This window comes from Eptatretus burgeri, chromosome 17 (assembly GCF_056783735.1).
Source record: "Eptatretus burgeri isolate ZD-2024b chromosome 17, Ebu_testis_v1, whole genome shotgun sequence".
Lineage (NCBI taxonomy): Eukaryota > Metazoa > Chordata > Myxini > Myxiniformes > Myxinidae > Eptatretus > Eptatretus burgeri.
The window spans coordinates 45,406,277-45,423,485 of record NC_140977.1 but is presented as its reverse complement, the minus strand read 5'-3'; the positions used below and the strand labels follow the sequence as shown (position 1 = coordinate 45,423,485).

The 17,209-nt window shown below is 39.8% G+C and overlaps 1 protein-coding gene across 4 annotated transcripts in view; it reads left to right on the top strand.

The window, feature by feature from the left end:
- Positions 1-17,209, top strand: part of LOC147009954 (uncharacterized) — a 101,478-nt gene that overhangs the window by 65,667 nt on the left and 18,602 nt on the right. Inside the window, exons 6-8 of one of the 4 annotated variants that reach the window (XR_015053074.1) lie at positions 5,316-5,544; positions 9,186-9,374; positions 14,081-14,503. The exons of 1 other annotated variant lie outside the window; for it this stretch is intronic. Coding sequence is in view for 1 of the 3 variants with exons in the window: in XM_085863312.1 (XP_085719438.1) it covers positions 14,081-14,118 (38 nt within the window). In the remaining 2 variants the exon portion in view is untranslated. Of the gene's footprint in view, positions 1-5,315; positions 5,545-9,185; positions 9,375-14,080; positions 14,504-17,209 lie in introns of those variants that run through there. 2 more of the 4 variants (XR_015053073.1, XM_085863312.1) reach the window with 2 other exon arrangements.

The following is a 17,209-nucleotide window of genomic DNA, read 5'->3' as shown; positions in this document are numbered from 1 at the left end:
GCCTTGGCGAGATGTATGCCTCCCCAGATGGACATGCTGGCACAACTCACCACATCACTTGGAGAACTTACGCCTTCAACCACAAAGACCGACCCAAGTGATGATGGAAGAGTCTGCTGAGCAGATGTTATGGTCTGCAGCTATGGCACATGTCAGATCTACCTCAGACTGATCTCAGAACTCGTGCTTGTAGAGAAGTCTCAAAGCTGCTTCACTCAAATTAGTGACCAACGGACTCGCGTGAACCTTAGTTCCTTGTTAATCAGTAAAAGTTCACTGTGACTAATGTTTATGAGGGGAGTGTAATGGTCAATGTAATTATCATTATAAACTTTCTTTTAGCAACAACGTTTCACCACACCAGGGGCCCTTAATAGCCAGAACAAAGTGACAGCGCCATTTTGAGAGGGACGATCAGGGGAAACATCCTGCTAACATATCTTAGTTACAATTTGGTATCGTTTCCCTCAGTTAGAATTCAGTATTATGTGATATTTATATAGGCATTACAGATCTTCCTTTTAATGTGACCCACTCCAGAACTAGTCAGGTGAGTGATTAACCATTTTATTGCTTCTTTATCCGATAATCTTGCAGAGAACGACTGATCCCTGTATTTTAATATTGACTAGAAATTACCTGATTTCAACATGTCAGAGTGATTTCTGTAGATAGTGTTTTACAACTCTGTACTCCCTTTTCTTGTTGAGAATACTGGTTGGTTGATATTCAGATTCTCCTATGCCTTTGCAAGATATTTTGTTGTAATTTAAAATATATATATATATATATATATATTTTTTTTTTTTTTACAGTCACCGTGAAATAAAGTAACCGTGCATGCCAAAGCCTCGACCTTTGGCCATATTTCCACAGACTCAGAAAAAGAAAAAAAAAACAGGAGAGAGTGACACATCAGCCAATTAAACTACGGGAAGGGCTGATAGGTACAAGGCAACAGAACTAAGAACTGCAACACATGGCCACTTTGGGCGGGAGGGAAAGGGAGACACACTCAGAACAGTTTGCAGATTCAATGCCAGGTCAGCCTTGAAGAAAAGGTGATAGGTTTTGGAGGAAAGGCAGAGAGTAGGTGGAGGGATACATGAGCTCAGTACTTTGAACATGCATTCTCAAAACACCCAGCCTGTTTTCATGCAGCTAGCAAGGCCTTGCCATCAAAAGCCAATGGAGTTATTTAATTTTCCTTGGACAGCAAGGCATCTATTGCAGTAGCCTTCTGAAGTTATTTAATTTCCTATAGACAATGAGGCGGCAGCAAGGCGTTCTTCTCTTCAGCAGCTGGGCAGTTCCATTTAAACATTGGAGATACTAGTCTTAGTTATATGTATTTCAGTGAGATAAAAGCACAAAATATTTTGTAAGATACAATTTTACTTTCCTTGTATATTCATCTATATCACGTTGGAGGTCAAAAGACTGTCCGGGAAGGGGAGAATTTACTGATAGTCATTTGACTCCAGTACAAAATAAGACATTATTACCTCTGCCACCGAAGATGAAGGAGGTTATGTTTTCACCCTTTTCTGTCTGTTTGTTTGCCTGTTTGTGTATAGGATATCTAAAAAAAGTTGTGGACGGATCCTGGTTGAAATTTTGTGGACAGGTTCGGAGTGTGACAAGGACGAACTGATTAGATTTTGGTGAAGATCCGGATCCGGATCCGACTATGAGAATTATTTAAGTGATCCTTCACCATTGAGAGATAGGGTCAAAAACCTTTTTTTGTACACCGTGTCAAGGCTCATATGAGAGCAAACACACAATGCACAGCAAGGGGGGAATGACCTTCACTCTTTCATTCCTCTTTTTACTCGCCTTTGGAATAAACTCCACTCTATTCAATCCGATTCTTCCCTCCAGGCCTTCAAAACAACTGTTCACCACAGCTATAGCAACAGCTATAGCATGATATCTCAAAAGGTTGGAGATGGATTCGGATGAAACTTGTTGGACAGGTTGGGTGTGTCACAAAGACGAACTACTTCGATTTTGGTGAAGATCCCAATCCGGATCTGGATACGATAATTATTGAATTTTTAAAGAGATGCTTCACCATCGAGAGATCGGGCCAAAAACGATATATAGCATGATATATTTCAAAAATGTATTGGGCCTGATATGTTCTCGTGGATCAGGCATTATGTGGTGGAGGTATGCACTCTACCGAGTGCCCTTCTAGATTTTACTGTGTTCAATCTTTGAAAGTACCAGTATCAAGTGAATATAATTTTTTTTCTTCCACATTGTGTTACGGCTGACAAAAGCTGGTGGAATTTGAGTTACCACTCACCTTGGGCTATGCTTTTACAGAATTTAGTGTACGCTGCTTTTGAATTAATGAAATTTCCAGTCCTGGGATTGAGTTCATTTTTGCTGAAGTTAATTTTTGAGGTGCAGGTTGTCCATATAAACTGGTATTTTCATGATAATTTTATTTGAAAAGTGCTCTGCGTATTATGTACAATAGTCGATTAATTATACACAATGATACAGTATTCCTTTTCTTGTACCAACTACCTTTTTGAAAATATTCGTTTTTTTAACTTTTCTAAATATTTTTGTTAGAATTTCTTCTTGGTCTAAATCACTCATTTTAATCATCACATCTCTCATTGAAAATTCTAAGTCTAATTCCTTCAACCTCTCTTTGACTTCCTCTTCATTCACGAAGGTGGAAAAAGGTTATGTTTTCACCCCTGTCTGTGTGCAGGATATCTCAAGAAGTTGTGGACGGATTTGGATGAAATTTTGTGGACAGGTTTGGTGTGTGACAAGGACAAACTGATTCGATTTTGGTGAAGATCCGATTCCAGATCCGGATATGAGAGTTTTAAATTTTTTAAAGTAAATCTTCACGATTGAGGGATGAGGCCAACAACGATATACAGCACGATATTTCAAAAATGTATTGGGCCCGATATGTTCTAGTAGATCAGGCATTGTGTGGCGGAGGTATGCACTTTACCGAGTGCTCTTCTAGTTGTAATTGTATTTATCTTCATCACTCATACTTTCAACTCCATCGCTCGATAAGAAATAATGCCAATACTTTTATTTTATTCAAGCTAAATTCAATAGATATAAATAATGTTCAGAGAAAAAACTGTTTCGTATGATGTAGTAAAAGGGAATTTGAGGATTATATGAAACACACGACTGGAAAATATAAATATATTGTTGTTGAACAAGATGAGATACCAAATTATATTTTTCAAAAAATAAATAAAGACAATGGATGCACAAGAAAGAGCAAGAAGATTTAAGGAACATCAAATGTTGGTTTCAAAAGTTCCTTAACAACTCGGCCAGCAGCAGGTTTGAGCTTTCGTTCAGTTTCGTTCCAATGGAGGGATGCTACTTATATACGCTTGAATAAGTTACAGAAATATATTTTCAAGTCATTGTACAAAGTTCACATTGTGAACTGTGTACAAAACAGAGGTCGCCGTTAATGTACAGCACTATTTTCTTATCGTGTAGCCGCTTGCGGGTGCCGTGAGTTGGTCGTGCACCATTGTAATATTCTATCAATCCATTGGGACCATACTCTGTGCAGAGTGTTGGTGCTGCTTAAGCAGTGTCCTTGGCTATTGGGCACAATCCTGGACAGGTCGCCTCTTCAACACAGGATACCAGCAAGCTGATACTCATTTTGCCGATCTTGGAAGGATGACAGGCAGAGTCAACCCCCACCAGGTATTAATTCAACAGATGAGTGGGGTTTGAACTCAGCATCCTAGGATCCCAAGCCTACCAACCTAACCATTAAGCCAACACCAGGCTTGTAGTATTGACACCTAGCAAATCTTCAACCAGTATTGTGACAAGCGCTCTATTTTTTCACCAATGGCTACCTCCATGAAGGAGATGTATCACAACTATGTCTGCAGAAAAAGTGCCATAAAATCACCCCAACTCTGTATTATGCACATATCATCTATGAAGAAGCAAGATATTCATACCTTCAAACAGATTCGGTGGGTAATTGCTGTGAATATTTGTCTAAATGGATAGCGTAGGACAGTGAATGTAGTGAGATAGCCAAGTCTCTACGGGAGTCATGCCAGCATTAACTTTTCTAATATACCCAGTGGTACCGGCTATCATGATGCCTGTTATCAGCATTTGACTGATGTTTAAAAAAAGTCTACAGGGTAGCAAGAAACGTTGCAATCAAGAAAAGAAAGGTGCTTCAGAACTGTCAACTCGGTCAGCCACCCTCAAGTATCAATCATCTCCCAAGAAGAAACTGCTTTCAGACTTTTTGCTGTCAGCAAGGTCGTACATTCTTCGAAGAACATGCATAATTTAAAAAAAAGAAAGAATGCCAAAATGAAATATGCTGATTCAAGCATAAACAATTACGACAGGGATGTATAGATGATGTTTCATCCCTCCATGCTCCTCATCACACAGCCCTTTACTCTATTCTCTTACCAAGTAAATATACTACGATTATTAATTATTATGCTTGGATTCTTCATCAGTTGTTAAAAGCTGCTACAGACAAAAACGATGACAATAGCTTGCTATACCTATTGGTGAGTGACTGTATTGCATACGAAGTCGGCACCACAGATGTGTTTCCTGGAGTCTAAACTGAGTGATGAAAAAGTGATTGTCAGTCTGACCTGTGAAAGGTAGGTGATGCTTTTTCAAAGAATCATCCTGGAATAAGTTTTGATTGCCTAAATGCATCAGATCTCCACACATCAATATGCATTAATCAGCTTTGATTTGGAAATTTTAAAGAGCAGGTTGCGGGTCACCAAACATGTTCTGAAAATTTATCAATATGATATGTGCATTAAATAGTTCGATGCAAACTATTGTGGTTGCCTAACAATTGGGAAAGTTAATGAAATTTAACTCCGAAGTTGTTATTTCTCGAGGCCGTTGGAAAAAACGGCCGCGTGCCCATATATGGATGGTGACGTCACGTTCTCCAAAACAAAGCGGCGCTCACTCGCTAAGTGAAGAAGTGTCCAGTTCAGCGGGCCGTTCTTTCGCTTTTTTGAGCTTGCAACTGTCTATATTATCCCTTTTTATTTTGAATTACTGTAGAACAAAGTTATTTGGATATTTGTACATCATGCCTCGTACATGTGTCGTCATGTTTTGCGAAAATGGCTGGAAAACGGGTAATCGCTCCCACCTATTCCCGAAGGAATCAAACATTCGCCGGCAGTGGATAAGATTTGTACAAATAAAACGGGCGAATTTTCCCCCAAAGAAAACGGGTAAAGAGGACCCTTTGGATTGACTTGTCATTTGTGGTGACCATTTCACAGCCGAGGATTACGAAGGCAACGCAATGAGTGAGATCGGTTTCAAAACAACTGCATAAGTGAGACTGAAGCGTGAGGCTGTGCCCACCATTCAGCCTTCTCCTCCTCAGCTGGCTCATGCTTCATCTTCTCACCCTGTGTCACCTCTCAAGCGAGGAAACTCTCTCAGCATACTTACAAGGTGGCTGGGAAGAAGCAACGACGTGTTGTGGATAAGCTCACATGTGCCAGGGTGAGTGCTGACAAATGGACAGTCTGATATGTTGCAAATTATATTTCAATTCAATTCTTGAAAGTTTGGGTTTGTTCGAACTGTTCACTTTCGCTGGGGTCAAGCTCAGCTGTCAGAAAGACTTCAACGCCAAGGCTACGGTGTATAATATATTTGGGTCCATTATTGATTCATTCTATTTCTGACTCTTGAGTGACTAGAGGGTTGGTGGTGGTCGTATGGCAGCTTAGCTGCCGGGGTAGCTACCATTTATTGAAGCTCGACTGTGTCGCTGATGCAGTGCCCCTCTACCAATACACACTGGAACTGGTACTCATTTCACCGACCTCGGAAGGATGACAGGCTGAGTCAACCCCCTGGTGTATTAATTCAGTGGCCTATGGGGCTTGAACTCAGGACCCAAGGATCCCAAGCCACCACCCTAACCACTGAGCCAACACCAGGCTACTCGAGGGTTAAAAATAATTATTATATCAAGTCACAGACGAATCAAACTTTACATCATTTTCTGCATTGAACAAGAAAATGAAAATCGAACAAAACAATCTGTCTGGTGGAGTCTGTCAGTGTGAATTGCCGGGCAGTCAGTCCTGCCACTTGTATACAAAATAGGCCGTTTTCTGGCACTTGCAAGTGGCTCAAATTTATATGGCTCAGGGCCAGAAACTCCATAGTATAAATTCCCATCATCCTCCGACTCGTCCTCGACAATATCGGAATGAAAACGCTCAATTTAATCGCCGCTGAAATCACTCTCTGATTCGCATCTCACCATTGTTTACGCGTTGTTTCCGAATGTTCACGAAGTTTTCGGAGAACGTGAGGTCATAGCATCTTCGGTAACTTCCGGACTGTTTTTCGCTCACTGACAAAAGTTTTGACTTAAAAATTAATTTTAGCATATTGAGTTTCAAATGTAAGAAAACCGGTGGGGTGGTCCACTCCGAGGGCTGGTGTGCTGGTCTATGTGGAGAAATTGCAAATGTGATCAAGATTTTAAAAAAACAATGCGGTCCTCACATTGAAATATTTTCATTACCTCCGATTTGTATGCTTCATCACTTATTTGCGCTCTCAGTTGGGATTAACTCCCATATTCGGCAGCCCCAAAGATCCTTCTTCACTGGCCCATATGTTTTTTTTGGACCAGCTCAAATGGGCCAATAAGATCGCACAGCCAAATCGGGATAATACGTCACGATCACGTCCCGAGTTAGTCTCCCAACAAAGTTCAACATTTTCTTCAATGAATCATGAACAAAAAGACACCGCAAAAAAAAGGGAGGGCAAAAAAATTAAGAGACAATAAGCAAAAGTCTCTCGAGAGTAATGTTGCAAAATGTGCAAAGATTACCAACCTATTTTGCCATAAATCTGCTGACGATATTGCCACTGCTGGACCTGAGGTTAGCACAGAAGCAGTCAAGGACCGGGAGTGTGACCGAGGAAGAAAAGGCAGCTGAGGATACTGCTGAACATGAACCTACCACAGAGTGTATGTCTGAACATGAACCTACCAAGGAGGCTGAAACATAGCATCAGCAAGAGCAGGTGGAAATAAATGTCACTGAGGAAGGCTTGCTTGAGGAAAGCACAACGGAGGATGAGAATGGGAACACTAACTCTGACAGACAAAATACATTTAATTACATTCCTCGTCCTCATTCAACTGAGCTAGCTTTGTTTTTCAAATACCATCCAAATCGAACTACTAGCAATAGTGTTGTGCAGAAAGTGTTCAGATGTAAAGATGGAACTAATCACAAGTGGCTGACCTACTGTGCAGAAAAAAGCATTCGTATTTTGCTCCGTCTGTTTGGCATTTTCTGTTTGGCTCGGGGTCTCGGTCTGTTTGGTCTTTTAAACTCTTCCTTTGCATTTCCGAGCACAATTTATAGTTAACATGAGCTGCCATTTTGTCTGAATCTGTATATTCCCCAATGAGATCCTGAGCGGCAAATTTGATTGGATGGGATTGCGTAAAATGGCGTAATATTTTGTTCAAGTACTGATAAACGGAAGGTTTTTGAAAGTGCTCTTTTCAAAATATTCACTGAACCTCTGACAGCCTCCATCTGCAGCTCGTTTGTAGTGATATTCCCTGGAATGATTTTTAAGTACTCAGTGAGGGTTTTCTTTGTCATTCCTGTAGCTCCAACTATCACTGGTACAATTTCAGCTTTCTTCAATTTCCAAGTCCTCTTGACCCCATTTTTCAGATGGACCTGATATTTGGTCATTTGCTGATTTCTGTAACATTTAGTCCAAAGTCATTGGGAACTGAAATGTTGATCAACAACGCCCACTTTTCTATTGTGTGTTTGAGAAATATGTCCGGACGCAATGCTTTGTTTGCAATGTCTACACATGATGGGATCATCTTGTTATGCGTGAGCACTATATATTCATTTTCAAGCATCGGATTTGGTTTGTGTTTCCATGATTGTTCTGGAACCAGGATGTTGAAATTGTTACAGATGTGCCAGTGGATTACTCTGCAGACACCGTGTACAGCTGCAGTCTTTCTGTGTACAGCTGTTCCGACATGAGTTTTCTACCTCCTTAAAGGAGGTGACTGGTACTTTGTTTCTACCCCACAAAACCTGCATTTGTCCGATTGGCTCATTTTCCACCATTTTTTTGAAGGCATGAGTGTCGTGTCCATGGTCTTGAGCATTGATAATGACTCTTTCTCCATCCCAAATAATTTCACCTCTTCTTAGCCATTCCAATGAGAGTAGAGGATAAATGGGGCTTCTGAGACAGCCATTCAAATGAATAGGGGAAAAGGGAAAAACTTTCTGACTCAAGGCTCAAAAGCCCAAAATAGGAGACTGATTTCCTCCCCCTCCCATAAAAGCAAATGTAAAATTGACACCGATTCCCTTCCCTCCCATACAAGCAAATGTAAAATAGGAGACTGATTTCCTCCCTCTCCCATACAAGCAAATGTAAAATTGAGACCGATTTCCTCCCCCTCCCATACAAGCAAATGTAAAATTGATACTTACTGATGAAAGCACTTTCCTTTCATAATTTCATTCCACTCAAAGAGCCAACCAATGAATATTTGTCCATGTTCTACTTTGGGGAATAACTTAATTTTCCTATTACATTCATCACCATCGAGTATATTCACAAAGATGACTTTGGAACTTAGTTTTTGGTTTAAGTATTTTTGTTGAGCAGAAATGAAATGATAAACTTCTCTCAATGAAATTTAAAATTAAACTCAAACATGAATACATTACACACATTCTGTCAGCTGTCTGAGTGCAGCTGAAAACAGGAAGCTTGGGAAAAATTTCCAGAATTACTGAGCTGTTGAAAAACAGGAAAGAGAACAATGAGGCAACTCCAGGCAAAGATCCAACTAACTTCCTCCAACATGGTTTATAAGGCAGGCATTTCTTTTCTGTTTAGCAGTTTTTCATTTTTCTCATCTTGAACCATTGGTAAATGATGGAGACATGAACTATGTTTCATGTGATGAAGAAGATAACCCATCACAATATTGGTAAGTTTGTGTGTTTGTGTGTGTGTACTGTAAAGTCTGACTTCCTCTTAGAATGATGGTGAAGCAATTGATTATTAATTAAATCAATATACGACTAATAATTTTTTTTTTTGTTTTCTAACAGGTTGTCCCCAATAAGAACATCGTTCATAACTGATGTTGAAAATGAGTTATCTGAATTACACAACGAGTGGATAAAAATGAATGACTTGCTTGAAAACATTTATTCGTTTCGAAATGAACGGAATGATATTATTGTTGACTGGAAAGAATTACTCTCACGTCATCTGACCTTGAATGAGTCGAGTCCAAGGTGAGGAATTATCGCTCTGTCTCTGTGTATGTATGTATGTATGTATGTATGTATGTATATATATATATATATATATATATATATATATATATATATATATATATATATATATATATATATATATATATATATATATATGAGTGTGTTTTTTCATGTGTGTGTGTGTGTATATATGTGTGTGTGTATATATGTGTGTGTTTGTGCATGTGTATATATGTGTATATGTATGTATATATATATATATATATGTACATATATATATATATATATATATATATATATATATATATATATCTTCTTCTTCTTCTTTCGGCTGCTCCCATTAGGGGTCGCCACAGCGGATCATCCGTATGATCCGCATAGTGATTTGGCACATGTTTTACGCCGGATGCCCTTCCTGACGCAACCCTGGTGCGCCTCTTACGACACAGGGATATGGTACACCTATTTTAACCGGGGTATACACCGGCCCAGTGCACTGGTACTCATTTCGCCGACCTCGGAAGGATGACAGGCTGAGTCAACCCCCTGGTGCATTAATTCAGTGGCCCAACGGGGCTTGAACTCAGGACCTTTTGGATCCCAAGCCGCTGCCCTAACCACTGCGCCAACACCAGGCTTCATGTATGTATGTATGTATATATATATATATATACACATACATACATACATACATATATATATATATATATATATATATATATATATATATATATACACATACATGCATACATACATATATATATATATATATATATATATATATATATATATATACACATACATACATATATATATATATATATATATATATATATATATATATATATATATATATATATATATATATATATACAGTAGACTAGGCGTAAGTCGGCAGCGTGTAACTCGTCACTTCGCCGAAGTCGGCAGCGTCAAAAAGTCCCGAATTTATCTCATGTTAAATCCCTTTGAATAAAGGGTCATCTCTCTGTAAGTCGTTATTTCTAAGTCGTCACTTCGTCTAAGTCGTCATATGTTGTCCGTTCTCGCGTCATGGAAACAAGTAAATTACCACTCCTAACTCGTCACACGGAACTGCTGCCTTGTGAGAAGCCCGATTTCATGGAATCGTGATGCTCGCTCATTGGTTTACACAGTCAGTGATAGGCTATTTATAACTGCGTACACACGTTGATCGCACTGCAGGCAGGACAATGGCGACGAAGCGAAAGCTTACAACTAAAACCTACAAAGAAAAATATGACATTATCCAGTTTTGCGAGGCAAACCCACTGATGAAGAAAACAGCCATAGCTGAGAAGTTGGACATCAAACGGCAGACATTGAACGATATCTTGAAGAATAAGGGCAACATATTTGGACAAGTGGAGAAGATCGCGAGGCCAGTGGTAAGTGTGAAACGCGTGAAATGTGTGTCCTTTGAAGATGTCGATGATGCGCTCATCATCTGGTTTCGGCAAATGTCGGCTCAGCCAAATATTCGGTTTCGGCCGATTAGGCCGATACTGTCTTTCGGTGGAGGATTACCCAGGCAACATCAGGGAATACAATGACCAGTTTGAGTCCTTTCTCATGCACCAGATGCCCAAGAGTTTGAGGCAGTCAAACATAACGGATTACTTCGCGAAGGAGTAAAGGATCGATCGAGCTTAGTGTTGAAGTCTGATCATGGTTTTATATTGGCTTGTTTTGTACATTACCGCACTCACACATAGGCATTGAGTGGTAATTATCACCACGATGACTGTGTGTCATGTAATTTGTCACCATACCATCACCGATGGTATACGAGTTGTCTTACAGTTGTTCATTATCTTTACTTTTGCTAAACTGATTCATGAATTCCATCTTTGCTTGATCACTTTCCAACTCACCAATGAACCCCCACCTATGCCCTGAGGATTATGTTTTCCTTTTGGTACAATAGCCGGCTCTCACACATACGTGTCCAGGCCATGCGCGACTTCATCCTTCACCCCACAGTCATCATGAATGTTCGCATACACTGATACGCGTAAGTCGTCACTTTTTTCTCGGTCCCGATGGTGACGACTCACGCCTAGTCTACTGTGTGTGTGTGTGTGTGTGTGTGTGTGTGTGTGTGTGTGTGTGTGTGTGTGTGTGTGTGTGTGTGTGTGTGTGTGTGTGTGTGTGTGTGTGTGTGTGTGTGTGTGTCAATGTCTTTGACTCATTATTATTATTATTATTATTATTATTATTATTATTTTTTTCAGTTTAAACACCTGTCTGGATGAATCAAACACACAACTTAAAGAGCAGGTATTGGGTCCCTGATGACTTCGCATGATTCGAAGGTTGTAAGCACATTAATAATCGTTGGGCAATTATTTTCTTACATTTGAAACTCAAAATATGCTAAAATTGACTTTTAAGTCAAAACTTTTGTCAGTGATCGAAAAACAGTCCGGAAGTTACCGAAGATGCTATGACGTCTCGTTCTCCGAAAACTTCGTGAACATTCGGAAACAGCGTGTAAACAATGGCGAGATGTGAATCAGAGAGTGATTTCAGCGGCGATGAAATTGAGTGTTTTCATTCCGATATTGCCGAGGACGAGTCAGAGGATAATGGGAATTTATACTATGGAGATTCTGGCCCTGAGCCATATAAATTTGAGCCACTTGCAAGTGCCAGAAAACGGCCTATTTCATGTACAAATGGCAGGATGATTGTCTGGCAGTTCACACTGACAGACTCCACCAGACAGATTGGTTTGTAGATTTTCATTTTCTTGTTCAATGCATAAAATAATGTAAAGTTTGATTCGTCTGTGACTTGATATAATAATTTTTTTTAACCCTCTAGTGTATGTGTGTGTGTATGTGTATGTTGACTCAGTGGTTCGGGTGGTAGCTTGGGATCCTAGGGTCTTGAGGAGTTCAACCCCGTCGGCCGCTGAATTAATACACCAGGGGATTAACTCAGCCCGTCATCCTTCCGAGGTTGGCCAAATGAGTACCAATTCCAGTGTGTGTACTGGTAGAGGGGCGCTGCATCAGCGACACAGTCGCGCTTCAAGAAATGATAGCTACCCTGGCAGCTAAGCTGCCATACCACCACCACCAACCCTCTAGTCACTCATGAGTCAGAAATAGAATGAATCAATAATGGACCCAAATATATTATATACCGTAGCCTTGGCATTGAAGTCTTTCTGACAGCTGTAGCTTGACCCCAGCGAAAGTGAACAGTTAGAACAAACCCCAACTTTCAAGAGACTGTTGTGGCATATCTATCTATAATTCCAGCAATGTGTGTGTGTGTCTGTGTGTGTGTGTGTGTGTGTGTGTGTGTGTGTGTGTGTGTGTGTGTGCGTGTGTGTGTGTGTGTGTGTGTGTGTGTGTGTGTGTCTGTGTGTGTGTGTGTCTGTGACCGCTGTTTCTCGACAACCACTGGTCCGATCCAATTGAAACTCGCCAGATATATTGCTGGGGCCCTGTGGATGTGCCTTTTCAAGGTTTGATATTAATCAGACAAGTGCTTCCCAAGTTATGGCCATTTATTTACCAACCAATGACAGGACACATTGCTGCGTAGGCGTGGCCGATGGGGAAGAGATTCTCAGCCGCGTTCCCCATTACGGGTCACAACGTATGGACTTCCGGATAGTGTATTCTTATAATTTCTCGATTTCTTATGCGCATTTATAGATAAACACAATGCCCCAATCCAGTCGTCGTTTACGAGAGCGAAGGAACAGACTGTGTAGTTGTTTAAAAGTGTTATTTATTTATTTGCACCTACGTTTTTTTTTTTTTCTCTTCTCTTCTCTTTGTGTTTTTCCTTGCGATGACATTGCGAAAAGGCAAAATACGTTGGCGCTAATTGAATAATTGGCCATTAAAACTAAATTGCGAATAATCGTAAGTGACAGTGTGAGAAGATGAAGCAGGAGCCAGCGAAGGAGGAGAAGGTTGAATGGTGGGCACAGCGTCACGCTTCAGTCTCACTTGAGGAGTTGTTTTGAAACCGAGCTCACTCATTGCGTTGCCTTCGTAATCCTCAGCTGTGAAATGGTCACCACAAATGACAAGTCAATCCAAAGGGTCCTCTTTACCCGTTTTCTTTGGGAGAAAATTCGCCCGTTTTGTTTGTACAAATCTTATCCACTGCCGGCGAATGTTTGATTCCTTCGGGAATTGGTGGGAGCGATTACCCGTTTTCCAGCCATTTTCGCAAAACATGACGACACGTACGAGGTATGATGTACAAATATCCAAATAACTTTGTTCCACAATAATTCAAAATAAAAAAGGAGAATATAGACAGTTGCAAGCTCAAAAAAAGCGAAAGAACGGCCTGCTCAACTGGACACTTCTTCAATGAGCGAGTGAGCTTCCGCTTTGTTTTAGAGAACGTGATGTCACCATCCATATATGGGCACACGACTGTTTTTTCCAACAGCCTCGAGAAATAACTTCGGAGTTAAATTTCATTAATTTTCCCAATAGTTAGGCAACCACAATAGTATGCATCGAACTATTTAATGCACATATAATCATATTGATAAATTTTTAGAACATGTTTGGTGACCCACAACCTGCTCGTTAATCTTCTTGAGGAATCTGACATGACACTCTATATTCTGGAGGTAAATGTTATATTTATTAATATAATTTATTAATCATAATATAATTATCTTTATATACCCTAATTGTTCTTCACTCTTTGTTTCAAAACAGAATATGGTATCCGAGTTTCAAAATCACAAGACATCTGAAGCAGACTGCTGGGAAAGATCGTCCATTTTCGCAACTGGTGGTCATATGGCAGCTTAGCTGCCGGGGTAGTTATCATTTCTTGAAGCGCAACTGTGTCGCTGATGCAGCGCCCCTCTACCAGTACACACTGGAACTGGTACTCATTTTGCCGACCTCGGAAGGATGACAGGCTGAATCAATCCCCTGGTGTATTAATTCAGCTGCCGACGGCACTTGAACTCAGGACCCTAGGATCCCAAGCCATCACCCTAACCACTGAGCCAACACCAGGCTCTCATTTTTGCAACTGAATATTTATCCAAAGAAAAATGTTTATTATTTTCAATCTTGATTAATTATATTTGCTTTCCTTATAATTATCTGATTTTGAATTACAAGAAAAGAATAAAGGAGACGTAATGGTGGGGGGGTCAAAGGTGGGGGTGCACAGGGGGGTGGGGCTTGTGTGGGTGGGGCTTGTGTGGGAGGGTGGGGCTTGTGTGGGAGGGTGGGGCTTGTGTGGATGGGTGGGGCTTGTGTGGATGGGTGGGGCTTGTGTGGATGGGTGGGGCTTGTGTGGATGGGTGGGGCTTGTGTGGATGGGTGGGGCTTGTGTGGATGGGTGGAGCTTGTGTGGATGGGTGGAGCTTGTGTGGATGGGTGGAGCTTGTGTGGATGGGTGGATTTGGTTTGTGTGGATGGGTGGATGTGGTTTGTGTGGGTGGAGCAAATTTTTTTTAATTACATAAACATGTGTGTGAGCACCTAATTAACTAATCACTAATTATGTGAATATGATGGATGTGGATGGTGTTTGCGTGGGTGGGGCTTGTGTGGGGTGGGGTTTATGTGTGTGGAGCATGGGTTTGGGTTTATGTGTGTGGAGCATGGGTTTGGGTTTATGTGTGTGGAGCTTGTGTGTATGGGGATTGTGTGAATGGGGATTGTGTGGCTGTGGCTTTTGTGGGTGGGGTTTGTGTGGATATGGTTTTTTTTGGGTGGAGCTTGTGTGGGGTGGGGTTTATGTGTGTGGAGCTTGTGTGTATAGGGATTGTGTGTGTGGGGATTGTGTGTGTGGGGATTGTGTGGATGTGGCTTTTGTGGGTGGGGTTTGCATGGGTGGGGCTTGTGTGGGCGTAGTCAAAAAGGGGCGGAGTTAAAAAGGGGTGGAGTCAAAAAAATTTAAATTTATCTTTGTCTTTTGCAATTCCTGTGAATAAAATTAACCTAAAATCTCTTCCCCCTTTAAATCATATACCTTTTAAGTCCAAGGAACTGTATCTATTACATTAACAATTTTAAAAAGTTCATTTCTCCAACGCTTAGTATAACCTTTTTCAAAATGAGATTTCCACCTGTATATTCTTTCTATATCACCAACTTTGAAGTTAGGCTTTCTGACATTAATCTCTTTTTCATATTTTAATTTTATAAATGTTTCTGATGGTTTCGTTTTCATTGAGGTATGAATCGTGTCGTTGTACTTATCCAAAATATCCTGAATTAAAGACAACCATTGTTGAGAACCGAGTTGAGTAAATTTTTTTATATAGTCTCTCTTTTAAAGTGCGATTGAATCGCTCAATAACAACTGCTTTTCCTTCATTAAAGGTGCTGTATAATGTAATGTTATTTTAAAGAACATTCAGAAATGTTTTGTTGTAGAACTCTGCACCCTCATCAGTCGACATTCTTAGGTTTTCTCTTGGTTTTATTAAATATCTGTTGAAAGGCTAACATAAGAGTATTACCTGCTTTGTTGTTTTTTAAAGGGACAACCCACGCATATCTACTCCTCAAATCAATAACGGTTAAAGCATACTTGCACCCCTTATCCTTATTGAGTTCAATCAAATCAGCGGACCAGATATAATCAACTTCCTTGGAATAAACCTTCCTTCCATGAAACTTTGTGATTATTGGTTTATGTAATTCATCAGCTAATAGCTCTTCAATCTTGATGACATCATTAGAGCCCAAGCTCTAATTTCCAAGCCCAAGTTTCAATTTAGCACTGATCATCTTCTTCACGATGAACCTATTAACCTTTTCTCTCAAGGTTGGATTTTGTATCAGAGAAAAATTACACAACATTTCTCCATCGGCTTCATGTTTTTCTTTCAACGTTGTGATATTTCCATAATCAATATCGTGCCTCATGCACACTTCATCAACCCTATTGAGAGGTTTGCTCAACGGTTTAGGATTGTCAGCCTCATCTAATCTTTTATTCAAGTTTGTTCCTGGACCACAGAAAGAATACCCTGGAAGATGTAATTCCCCTGATATTCCAGTAGTTGTAAATTTACTTCATGATAAAAACTTTTGTATATCTCCCCCACGTTTGTGTTTTGTGAATTGACTCTTTTTTGAGCCACAAACCGAACATGTACCTTTTTGTACAACTCTATTATTTTTACTTTTAAAATACGAGATATTTTTCGTATTAGTGTTCTTTTTACATTTGAAACACTCATTTATTTATGAGAAAAATTCCTACAGAGTGCGAAAACCTTTTTAGTTTCCAACATGCACATTTGAATCTTAATTTTTAAAACATAAAGAATCCTCAGAAATGTCTTCACTCTCTCCTCCATTTATTTAAGAAAAAATTGTAAAACTTTAATTAAAGTCAATCATACCAAGGAAAACGATGTTGATAGTCTTGACGCAAATATTTCTAATAGACTTGTCAATTCTTTATTTTCCTCCTCGGTGCGTTGAGATTTATTTATTTTCTGTAATACCCCCAAACTTTTTCTATTCTCACTGGTTTCCATATTTTTATATTTATTTATTCTCTCTTTCCTCCCTCTCCCTCTCCTCCTTCTCTCTCTTCTCCTTTTCCTCCTCTCTCTTCTTCTTCTCCTCCATTGTCTCAGTTTTTTCAACTCCTTCCTCGTCCCTTACTATCGTTGAATCACTTTCACCCCATAAGAATATCATACATATATTCATCAGGTTTCCTGTTATTCCTGTATCCAAAACATTTTTTTTTACAACAGGAAACCAATAAAATTTCTTCTGGATTTCTAAAGGAGCCTTGCGTTTTCTTAACTTTAATTTTTTTTTCTTTATTTAACATTTTAATTAAATCCAAAGTTGTTGGTT